Source organism: Stenella coeruleoalba (genome assembly GCF_951394435.1).
Source record: "Stenella coeruleoalba genome assembly, chromosome: 9".
NCBI lineage: Eukaryota > Metazoa > Chordata > Mammalia > Artiodactyla > Delphinidae > Stenella > Stenella coeruleoalba.
This window is the reverse complement of record NC_137155.1, coordinates 56,728,753-56,740,580: the sequence shown is the minus strand read 5'-3', so window position 1 is coordinate 56,740,580 and position 11,828 is coordinate 56,728,753. Positions and strand designations below refer to the sequence as shown.

The following is an 11,828-nucleotide window of genomic DNA, read 5'->3' as shown; positions in this document are numbered from 1 at the left end:
AAGAGGCCGGCAGGGAGAATGAAAGGGAGGTGGATCCCGGGTGAGACGAAGGGCTTTCCGGGACCTGCGGATCCCTGACAAACCGCGGGGGAAGCCGCCCAGGTTGTTGGCGGTTTAGGGACGGAAGGCACTAAAGCGCTTCGGAAGTGACCATGAATGCGAGCGTGTAATCAAGTCACCGTGCAAATCGGGCGAGCCACGAGGCAGGCACATCCACGGCTGCAAACCCTGTCCCGAAGGGGGTCCGGCCAAAGTCGGAGGCAGAGGTGGTTCCCAAAGCAAGCCTGTGGTAGGGGGACAGCGAAGAAGGAGGTGCGAACGCGAGCCTCCAGGCGAATAGATTCCAAGACCACGCACGGGCCACGCAGCGACGAGCTCCCACCCGGCCACCCCCAGCCTGTGGCTTCCCTCACCCGGGGAGTGGTGGGTGGCAGGAGTTGAGCTCTCTCACCGCCCTCGGCGCACTCGAGGGCCAGGACCGTGCAGCTGAGCACAAGCAATTGGCACGGGGTAGCACCCAGCCTCGCCGCGCGCCGGGAGGCCCCCCCAGCCAACATGAGTTACACCGGCGATTACGTGCTTTCGGTGAGAACACCGAGTGACGATCTGTTGCTTCCCCTGAGGTGGCTACAAAGAAAGGAAGCTGGGGGCGGGGGGGGGGTGTGGAAGAAAGGAAAGGAAAGGGGGGGGGAAAGGTCCGGACTAGCTAGCAGCTTGTCAATTTCAACATCGGGTCACATGACCAGCACCTCCCTGCTAAGGATGGGGATAGATTTCCACGTCAGCTTACGTCTCCAAATTTCTACTTCACGGATCCGCTTCAAAGAGGCAGCTGCAGTGGAGAATCATGTTAAGCTCGGCTACTGCGGAAAGCCCAAGGTAGCCCAATGATGGATTTTGATGAGCGTGGTCCCTGCTCCTCTAACATGTATTTGCCAAGTTGTACTTACTACGTCTCGGGTCCAGATTTCTCCAGCCTCCCTTCTTTTCTGCCCCAGACCCCGTCTTCGCGCCCAATGACATACTCCTACTCTTCCAACCTGCCCCAGGTCCAACCCGTGCGCGAAGTGACCTTCAGAGAATACGCCATTGAGCCCGCCACTAAATGGCACCCCCGCGGCAATCTGGCCCACTGCTACTCCGCGGAGGAGCTCGTGCACAGAGACTGCCTGCAGGCGCCCAGCGCGGCCGGCGTGCCTGGCGACGTGCTGGCCAAGAGCTCGGCCAACGTCTACCACCACCCCACCCCCGCCGTCTCGTCCAATTTCTATAGCACCGTGGGCCGAAACGGCGTCCTGCCACAGGCTTTCGACCAGTTTTTCGAGACGGCCTACGGCACCCCGGAAAACCTCGCCTCCTCCGACTACCCTGGGGACAAGAGCGCCGAGAAGGGGCCCCCGGCAGCCGCGGCGACCTCCGCGGCGGCGGCGGCGGCGGCGGCGGCGGCGGCAGCGGCCACGGGCACGCCGGCAACTTCAAGTTCGGACAGCGGCGCCGGCGGCTGCCGGGAGGCGGCGGCGGCGGCGGAGGAAAAGGAGCGGCGGCGGCGCCCCGAGAGCAGCAGCAGCCCCGAGTCGTCTTCCGGCCACACTGAGGACAAGGCCGGCGGCTCCAGTACGTATAAAGGCAGCGCCCTGCGCTTTATGAAAGGGGAGTTGGAAATCTAGCGCAGCACCGCTGTTAAATTTTTATATGCTGTTTTATAAGCATATAAGGTTTATGAAGGGCCTTTAGGTTTCCCCCAACAAAACTTTGTTATAAAAGGCGGGATCACGTGGCGAGTGCTGAAATTGGCCGTGAAATACCCACCGGCCGAGGCATGCCTGCAAAAAAAACAAAACAAAACAAAACAAAACAAACAAAAAACCCCACACAACTGCCTTTTTCCCTTTTTTCCCTTCTCGGCTCCCAAGCCCAGCAGCTCGACCCCTCTCGGGACCAGGTCGGGGCTGGGGAGCCGGAGGTGGGCGCCTGTAAATTCCCCTTGCAAGGGCTCCGGAGCCTTTGATAGCGAGGTAATCCGGAGATTTTTATAAAAGCCATGTGTTGCGCCGGGATTCCAGTCCCGGCCGGGATTCAAAGACATCGCTGTTTAACGATGGCACTAGGAACGTGTTTAACAGATAAAATAGCCCGCTTAGCTCGAGTAATACATTAAAAGAAACAAACTAACCCAAAGTTGGCCTTTTTGTCCAAAGGAAGCCATTTTCCTGTGGCGCGGTGGCAATTACGTGCCGCCTTCTGTCCGACTGCATGTTACAGTTGTTATTCAATCTGTCAAAAGCGGGTTTTTTTCTTTACTTCTGGTGGAGTTTTATTGAAAGGGGAGCAAGTCGAGCCTGCCCGCAGCTCTGGGAAACCCCTCGTTCCTCCACCCTATTGGAATAGCACCCCTGCTCTGCCGGGGGGACCAGGATGGCTGTGTGGCCTTGGTGTTCAGGAAAGGCCCAGGGTAGGGGGCTTCCGCTGCCACCTCCCCACCTCGCGGAAGCCAGGAGGCTGGCCGGGGAGGCAGGAGCTGATGGCCAGGACTCAGGCTGACGAAGACCCGGCAGCTGCCCCATATGTTAAGGAGGGCCGAGTCCCGCCGCAGCCGGGAAAGACTGGGGCTGGGGCCGCCTTTACTGCCTCGGGAACTGGCCGCCCAGGTGCTGGAAGGTGAAATGTCCGCGGGCGGGCGGCTGTTTGTTTAGTCTGGCCAGGCTGTAGACAGCCGGCGACCCCCGCTCGCTGCTTTGAAAGCGGTTTCAGCGGCGCAAACTCGCCTGTTGCAGTGAGGAGCCCTCCTTTCTGCTCTGGGGCAGAGTAAGCAGCTTCCCTGGGGGCCTATCTAGGGAGCTGACTTTTATCTGGAGCTGAGCCTCCGCCGGCAGCCTCTCCCCAGCCGGCAGTAGGAACCTGAGGCAGGGACCTGGGGGGACCTTGATGGGGCTTGGGCAGGGCCTCCAGTCCCTGCGGCCAGCCCTTTTCCTCCACTTGGGGCTCTGGGATGGACTGCAGCCGTCACACCTGGCTCTCTCCCTGCCTCTTTCTCCCTTCACAGGTGGCCAACGAACCCGAAAAAAGCGCTGCCCCTACACCAAGTACCAGATCCGGGAGCTGGAGCGGGAGTTCTTCTTCAGTGTGTACATCAACAAAGAGAAGCGCCTGCAGCTGTCTCGAATGCTCAACCTCACTGACCGTCAAGTCAAAATCTGGTTTCAGAACAGAAGAATGAAGGAAAAAAAAATTAACAGAGACCGTTTACAGTACTACTCGGCCAACCCGCTCCTCTAAGGCTCCAGCCAACTGGAACTGGGTGGGGGGCTTCATACACATGAGATTATATGCAGATTTTGACCTTGACAAGGTCACGGCACGCGGTGACTTTTGAAGAAATGCGATGTGCAAGAGAGGGGAGGCTACACGGAGACAGCCTGGAAGGAGGCCGCTCGGGGACGCTCCTGGGCATCGGTGGTTAAGATTTCTAACAATAATTGGATTCGGAGAGTTGTGCATCAGCGAGAATGAATGGTTCGGGGCCCCTGGTGGTTCACTCTTGGAGACTGCAGAGCTTCGGGTTGGGTGTGGTCTCCATCAGGGACTGGGCCCCCTCCAGACCCCCTGGAGAATGACCCCGACCAGGGACCCTCCACATGGAGCCTGTCCACTTCCAGGACCCCTGCGTCAAGATCTCCAAACCCAATTCAGTTTGGGAACAGGAGCAGAAGGAAGGGGGAGGATTCCTAGACGTCCGGATTGGGGCTCCTTTCCAAAGCCAATGTGAAAGACGACTGGACTAAGAGGACGCTGTGAGGTGGGAGAGGGCTGCTGATCCTTGAGGGAAAAATAATCTACTATTCCAGGTGGCATTAGGGGCTCTCCACCCCCTCCTAGCCACTCACCACACTGTCCCAGGCCTGAGCTTCCAGCAGTCGACTTCTGCAGCTCACCTAGTTTCTCCTATGATTAGGGTGTTCGTCCTGGCCTGCCACTCTGGCCTAAAGCCTAGTGACAGAGCAGACCATTCCCTGAGGTGGAAGACATCAAAAAGCCGAGAGGCTGCACCCAGGCCGCTGGCCCCCAGATCCCTGCAGGAAATGCCTGTGGAGTGCGGCAGCTTGGCAAAGTCTACAGCACGCTTAAATCAAGCTTGGATTTGCTCAGCGGAGCGGCGGAGCAGCAGAGCAGCAGGCCTGGCCAGCGGTCCCCAGCTATGAGGGGCTTGAGCCCCCCCAAGCACCCAGTTCCCACGCCGCGCTCTGCCCTTCGTCACCCCAGAACTGAGCTTGGAAGCTTCCAGCGACCTTCCAAGAGCTCGAGAGTGATTTGGAATTATTTTAAAAGATAAATATTATATTATATATATATATTTCCCTGAAAGAACCAAAGCAAATTTTAAAAGATGCAATGTAGAGGGGTAGAAAAGATGAAGAAAATATTTAAAGGCTCTATCTGTTTACAGTGTTCCATGGTTAAACTCACTCACTGCTAAAAATATTTGAATGTACGCTTCATACAGGGATGGTGTTCAAAAGACTTGTAAATAAAGGAACTATAACCTATTTTGTTTGAGAATATATATATATTTTTTGCCATTAGTTGATTGCCTTTGGGGTATTGGAGGGGATGGAAAGTGTGTCGGGAATGGTCTTTTTAATTTCTTGCATATTTGAAAAGTGTTAGGGAGATGCTCTGAGGTTGTTCGGCCCTCCAGGGTCTGGGGACCTCAGCTGAGAAAGGCAGGCACCCTTCCATTAAATCTCCTCTGCCCCCCTGTGTTAAGAAGCGTCTGGTGGCTCTGTTTGTAACAGGAGTATTGGCCTGTCCTCCATTCTCACCCACTGCGTATGTCGCAGCATGTATACAGGTGACAGGGCACAAGGAAAATAAAGACTGTGGAAACTTGAGTATTGGGTCCTGGTGTGACATTTCTCTCCCCGCTTGCCTTTTACTGCCAAATGTCTGCCCCCCCCCAACACCAACACCACTCCCCCTTAGGAAAGGGGCAAGTTACTAGGCCCCTGAGCGGGTGGGGAGGTGACTTAGGATTTAATTCCATTAGAAGCCAAACTTAGGAAGCCAAGGTGAATGGCCAGGTCCTTGGCTTCCCTCACATGGGGAAGTGGGGTCCCAGGAATGGGGTATCTCAGGGCCTGGAATACGGGGCTTCATCCCCTCAAACTGACCCCAGCCCTGGGAGAAAGCCCTGGGGCTTGAGGTGGCCAGTGGGTCTGATCCCAGGCTGGACTCACTTACCTCAAGACCAGGAGGCCTGAAGTGGAAACACTCTAGGGTGCCCTGGGGAGCCCTGCAGCAAGAGGGAGACTGGTCTGGGTACAAAGACAGAGCAGAGTCTTAGGAGTCTCTAAGAGCACTTTCTTTTCTCCCCAGCTCCCGGTTGAGGCTGCCTTTTCCCTTTGGGGAAAGAAAGATACTGGTTTCCTCTTTGTTTCCTGCCTTTGAACTTCTGCCTTAAATTTGGACATCACCCATAACCTTGAGGAGCAGGGTGAAAGGCCAGAGCCTTTTGTTGCCCACCGCCCCCCCATCCCCACTCTCTCCCTAGCCACTCAGGCAGGATCAGAGCAGCAGAGAGGATGGAATTTGGAGAGAGGCCCCAGACCCCATAGCCCCGCTCTGTTTATTTGTTTGTGTGTTTGTCTAACTTACGCGACTGGGGAAATCAAACTCAAAGAGGAATGGGACGGACCCCGGAGATGAATGCCTAGGTTGATAGACACACAGAGGTGAACAAGGACTCTCCTGGGGGCAGGGAAGGAGTGGGCAGGGAAGCCTAGGATTTAAGGAGACTTCCTTTGGGACGGTTAAAGATTAACCAAGTCTCACAAGTTGCTACAGAGAGTCTAGCCAGGAGGACTGTTCGAGGGCGGGCGGCAAGCGGGCGCGGGTTTGATTTCTGAGCCCTATAAAAGCCTATCCTCCGATGGCTGTGACAATGTGGTCGTAAACCCGTCCGGGGCCGGCCAATTTGCATATTTGGAATGCGCCGCTATAAACCCGGCTGGGATTTTGCAGCAATTTCTTAGATGTAAAAATGAGATCTCTTTAGCAGCGGGCTGGGCACACTCTCGCTCTGTCTCTGCCTTGAGTCTGCTCTCCTTTCCCGGCTCCGGGCTGGAGTTCGGGCCCGGCCTAGGCGCTCAGCCGCCACGAGATGGCGCACTTCCGATCAATGTCAAAGCCGCCGGGGAGCCGGGAACCCCAGCGCATTTCTTGGCCTTTGTTCGCTTCTGATACTAAGAGCGGCACGTTACGTTATTTCACTTGTCCCAATCTCCTTCGTGTCAAAAAAAGGGGGCCTCACCGTCAAGTAGCGGTTGGTGCTGTAATTTAAAGCAACGCGTCTTCTCTAGGCCTCGCAGGCGTCGCGGCGCGGAGAAGCCAGCTTTCCCTTGGCAGTGATTTCGGAAATGTGTCAAGGTAAGAGGCCACAAGTTTAGCAATTTCAATCTGGCTGGGGCGGGAGTGGGGCCGGTGTCTGAGCAGGGCTGGGAAAGTGGCTGGGTTTGTGAGCTGGGGGGTGACGCTATAGGCGCTCAGCCCACTCGACCCCCCTTCTCTCGTCACCCCCTAAGGTTGGAAAGCAGGGGGGGAGGCCTCAGTGGAAAAGCTGACGATTTTAACTCTATGCGCCAGCATTTCACCTAAGGCGATCTTTAGATTTTGTAGAAATATTCAGAATGGGATGAGCCTGGGGTGGGAAGCATCCAAGCAAAAGGGTCCCGGCTGTGCTGGGATACGGGACTGTGGTGGTAAAAAAAAAAAAAAAAAAAAAAGGGTGGGGGGAGATGGCGGGACTGGGGAAAACTGAAAGTTTCTACTCGAAACAATGATGTGGTCAGCGACCGTAGCCACTGGGGCAGGCTTATTCCCTGGGGCAGAAGTCTGGGAGGTAGCTGGTTTCCTACTATGTGTGATCTCTAGGTTTGCCCAGCAGATTGGGGGTAACATTTGTTCCAAAAAAGGCCAATTCAGAAAAGTAGCATTATATTTTTGAGGCTGCCAGGGAATTCTATGTTGCTTATTTGGAATGTGCCGCTATAAACCTGGCTGGAGTTTCGCAGCAATTTCTTAGATGCAAAAATGAGATCCTTTGCACACTTTGCAAATGCGCAAAAAAATGTCTTGGTAAATACCTATACATTTTCAAAGGCTGGCACCGAGGATAAACTCTGATCAAACAATTTCTCCATCAGAGTTGTCATAAAAGAAGTTTAAGATAATCATATCGCTTACATTTCAGAGGCCAGCTTCAAATTTCCTTTTTTCCTAGTTTTAAATTTTTTATTCCAGTATGTTTTCATTCGTTTCTCGAAATGGTTATTTTCTTTTCACAAATATACTCAGCATGGGTGAGTGGCGGGGGGGGGGGAGTCTCAGAGAAAGTAGGTGCCGCCTGTGTGTGCATGTATAATTTTGCCGATCACAGTCACTAGTCTTTGTTGAGCGTGGTCTGAGTGGGCGCCCACATGGTGCTCTCTGCCGCCTGAGCCTTCCCTAAAATCCCAAAGCTGCCTCTAGTTTCAAGGCCAGAGGCAGTTTATGATGGATGAGACTAAGGATATTGCAATTGAGGGGTGTATGTGAGGGGTGAATGAAAAGGCCCCAACACTCCCCCCATCAGGAGAGAAGGGCCAGTTCAGTGGTTGGATATAGAAAAAAAATTTAGGGACACATTGCACCTGATTGATTCTAAGCAGACACATCAAATACTGTATCCCTGAAAAGGCTGACATTCTTAAAGATGAACAGGAGAAGAAGTTTACTGCTCACCCCCCAAATTTTAAATATGCGGTAAATGCGTGAATCAAAAAAGTCCAGAATTTTTGTTAAAGCTGGATTTGTGGAAGTAGCATTTATTTTTCCTCTCTGGGGCTGCACCTCAACTCCACAGCTGATCAGATAATTCTGAGCCCAGAAAACATCGAGAGTGACCTCCAGATACAGATTGTTTACTGGCTATCTCAATCTCAGTACCTGGTATTTTTTATAAGAATATTTTTTGGTAATAACAGTTTATTGTTTCTCGTGGTTTGCAAGGGCCTACTCAGGAGAAGCAATCCGCTATCTGGTGAACTGCATGGTAATCCTTGCCAAAGGGCTTATTTCACCAGCCTGGCATTTACTTCGGCTCCATAGCTGAAGGGACATGTAATTAACCAGGTAGAAATGAGCAATATTTACTCCTAAATAAAACGTGGGCCCTGGCAGCTGCACAGGCCTGGTTGAAGCAAGTAGACACCAGAGAGTTTTAGGTCAAAGGCATCCTGACCAACAAGAGAGAAATTCGGCAGCTGGGAAAGAGGGTGAAGGAGAAAAAAAGAAGGTAAATGGTCAAGAGGGAGAGAGAGTGTCCAGAAGCCAACCCATGCTGCAACTGAATTGTTTTTCTTAATCTCTTGGGGGTGGGGAACCCCCGGAAAGCTGAGATGATCGATAAATGGAATATTTTATTGAGGAAGCTAACACCTCGGTGTTACAGTCTGGGGAATGTGGAGGCTTGGGGGCGGTTGGGGATGCTGGGAGCTCTGAGACAGACTGAGAAGGCAGCAGGCGTTTTACTTGAGCTTCTGCTGTGTGGATATCTTCTTGTTCGAACCAGCCAGCCGGGCAGGCCAGTCTGCTTCCCAGGCGCATCTGCGGGCTCTCCACACACTCTCCGCTCAGCGGTGGAGGTGGAGTGGCAGTCTGGGCCAGAGAGGGGATCCCACACAGGCTTACATATTCTTTTTTTTTTTTCCAAGCAAGAAATAGCACAAACTCAACGTCACGTTTGGTTTATTAGAAGGGGGGAAAAGACACTGGAGAGAAACATCCAGCTTTCCCCAAAGGTCCATGAAGACCCAAGTGCCAATGCCATGGTGTGTGAGCCCTCAGCGGGCCTTCCACCTCCTCTACTCCACAGCTGAGGCGGCCTTCTCATAGCGGATGCGCTACCAGACTATTTGTAACCTTGGTTGGAGCGTGCATGCTCTGGGATCCCGTTCAGCCTAGAAGCCCATTTGGCCACCCTACAGAGCTCTAACTAGACTGGGCCTGAGCTGCCTACAGCCGGGTACCCAGCTTGTCTTACTAGTCAAACTGGCAGGGCTGCTGATTTCCCGGAGAGTCCTGGAACATTCTGGAGACCCCAAGGAAAAGGCTTTGAGGGGTCTGTGAACTCCCTGAAAATAACGGGTCAAATTGTGGGAATGCACAGATGTGCATTTTTCACAGGATAAGAGTCAGAACGTGGCCTTAGATTTACCAAAGGGGGCTTTAACTTCCAAAAAGGTTAAGAAAGACAGGTTTAGATCCTTTAGAGCGTTGTCTTTCACTTAATTTTTTAGCCTTCACCATCTCAAGCGTTCTCTGCTGCGGCCACTGGTCTTTCCTAACCTGTGGGCTGGGAAGTCGCTTTCTGCATTTTGTCTGAAAAGGCACCAACTCCTGGCTCACTGGCCTGCTGGAGCTCATTCTCCTCAAGGGACCCTCTCTTGTACTTGGAACCTACTTCCCACTGGGCAGAGATTTCCTGAGAGGTATGGACAGTGCTGAGGGGCAAAACCCCCTTCTCAGGCAGTTCTCAGCTTTGTGGCATTTCCCAGTAGCACTGCTGAGCACCAGAGTTCCAGTCAGTTTCACTCTCCTTGCAAGGTGGGTAAGGGCCAAGCCCATCTGGGGAAGGATCCTGGGCTGCTTGGTCTGAAGCTTTTGGTACTCAAGTTCGTTGACCTCGTGGGCCTAGCCCGATTAAAAGTTGCCTTGGCCTTGGGCGTTTGAGCGATATGGAGAGTGAAGGACAGATCCTGATCTCTCGCCACAGACCCCTCACTGGATTCGGCTGCGTCGTTACTACAGCCTCAAGACCCTGTCGGATTGGAGAGAGCCGACTCTCTCATGCTCTCTCTCCCCTTTTCTCCCTCTCTTTTCTCTCCCTCTGTCCTTCTTTCCTTCTGTTCCTGTCTTTCTCTCTCTATCCCTCTCTTCTCCACCCCAGACGTCCAGTCCGCAGAGCTGGTCACCACAGGGCGCAGAGGTGTAAGTGGCTGGAGCGCAGCGCAAGCGGTGGCACGGCCTCCGGGTGCTGCGCGCCGAGCAGCCGCTGCCGGCAGAGACCGCAACTGCTTACTTGCATCTCAGAAGCCAGCACCAGGGCTCTGCCGCCAGCTCTCGCATACGCGCTCTCTGTGTCCTCTCAGGCTCGGCTTCCTCCTCCGACTGAGTTCATATTGGGAGGAACAAGGCCAAGTGCCTGGCAAGTCACCCGGAAGGCAAGGGTCTTTCCCCGCCGCCGCCCGCAGCGGGATCCCGGCGTTCAGCAGCTCCAGCCAAGCCCTCTGCAGGGACCGGAGCTGGCGGAGTGGGCAGGCCTGGGGCATCCTGGAGAGCTCTAGCCCGTAGGCCAGGGGCAAGGCAGCGGCCTCCTGGGCTCCCTGGATCCGGCCGGAAAAGGTCGCATTTCCTGAGACATGTATGAGGCCCACACTTGGGGGCTAGCGCCCTGGGCCTGCCGTTTCCAGTTGACTGAGAGCGCGGTCCCTACGGCCAGGGAAGAAGGAGGCCCCGGTGTCTGTTGAGCAAAGGGCCTGGCCTCCGAACGCGCCTATAACTGGGCCACGAGCCCAGCCAGGCCTCACAGAGAACGGATTTCCTCACCGCGGGCCTCGTTAAAATGCGCACACTGCGGGAGTGAGGGATGCCCCAGCCGTGGGTTTGGAGGGGAGGGAGGAAGAGGGGAGGGGACCAAGAGGCAGGAGTGTGGTGACATTCGTTCTTGTCGTAGCCTCCGGCAGCGTGCGAATGCCAAGGCTAAAGGGAGAGTTCCAGGAGAATTGTGTGGCAAAGGTGTCCGTTTGCCACCCCCCTCCAAGTTTCCCCCTCCAGGTCTTCGCCTCCTGGTAAGCCAAAAACCCTGAAGATCAATGTTTTCTTTCACTTCCCCCAAAGGCGTATGAGCTTGGAGGCTGCCAGGGCCATGTGGCTGCGGGGTGGCTGGACCTCGCTCTGGCCTTGGAGTAAAAGGGTGGGGAAGTCTCTCAGTCAAAGTGGTCAGTCGCCTCGACCCCCCACTCGTGGCAGCCCGCGAAGGTTCACCGACAGGAGCTGCAGAGACGGCAAGCCAGGTGAGCACGCCATAGGTAAACTTCCTAACTGGATCAACCCACGGGCGGAGGAGGAGCGGAGCGCGTACCGGGTTGAGAGGCCAGGGCGTTGCATTTTGGGGAGAGTTCTGTGAGGGATGCAAGAAAGAAGCAGCAACTGCCGGCTTCCAGTCTGCTCTGGATTTCGGACACTCTGAGGATCCTGGTGACCTTAGGAATAGGTCCACCACCTTGGGGAGACAGCTCCAGGTCCAGGGCTGAATGGGAAGAGCTTGAGGCCCTGACGGCCCCCCTTAGTGTCTAGAGTGCACCGAGGTCTGGTGGCTGATTCCGAAATTAAAATGGGGAGCACCCAAGGCGGGCCGGGGTGCGCACCGTAAACACCCCACTTGTTAACTGCGCGGGGCCCAGGGGCCCTTCAAACAGGCCCCAAAGGAGGGCGCGCGTCTGGGCATGGGCGGAGCGAGCCCAGGGGCCAGGGCCCCCACCAGCCACGTTGGGGTTGCCCCCGCAGCTCCTGGCCTTTGGGCTGAGGTATTGGGTGTGCGTCTCGCGGCCCATCAATACAGATTACATATTTATATCAATCGCGGGCTCGGAGGGCGCCCTCGGAGAGCGGCCCCGCGCCTACGAAACCAAACTGGGAGTGGTCGCGCGGAAACTCTGGCTCAGGATTGGCTGCGGGCGCTCGCCGCGGTGCGGGGGGATTGCTAATCGTATTCAGCATGTTTTGCACAAGAA

At 54.9% G+C, this 11,828-nt stretch overlaps 1 protein-coding gene across 1 annotated transcript; it reads left to right on the top strand.

Annotated features, from left to right (window-relative positions):
* Nucleotides 1–887: 887 nt before the first annotated feature.
* On the top strand, nucleotides 888–4,457 carry HOXA11 (homeobox A11; the record flags this gene model as incomplete). The annotated part of the gene is made up of 2 exons (XM_079931650.1): nucleotides 888–1,614; nucleotides 3,044–4,457. 2 exons carry the CDS (start codon nucleotides 888–890, stop codon nucleotides 3,274–3,276), a joined length of 960 nt encoding a protein of 319 aa, XP_079787776.1. The 3' UTR covers nucleotides 3,277–4,457.
* Nucleotides 4,458–11,828: the final 7,371 nt, after the last annotated feature.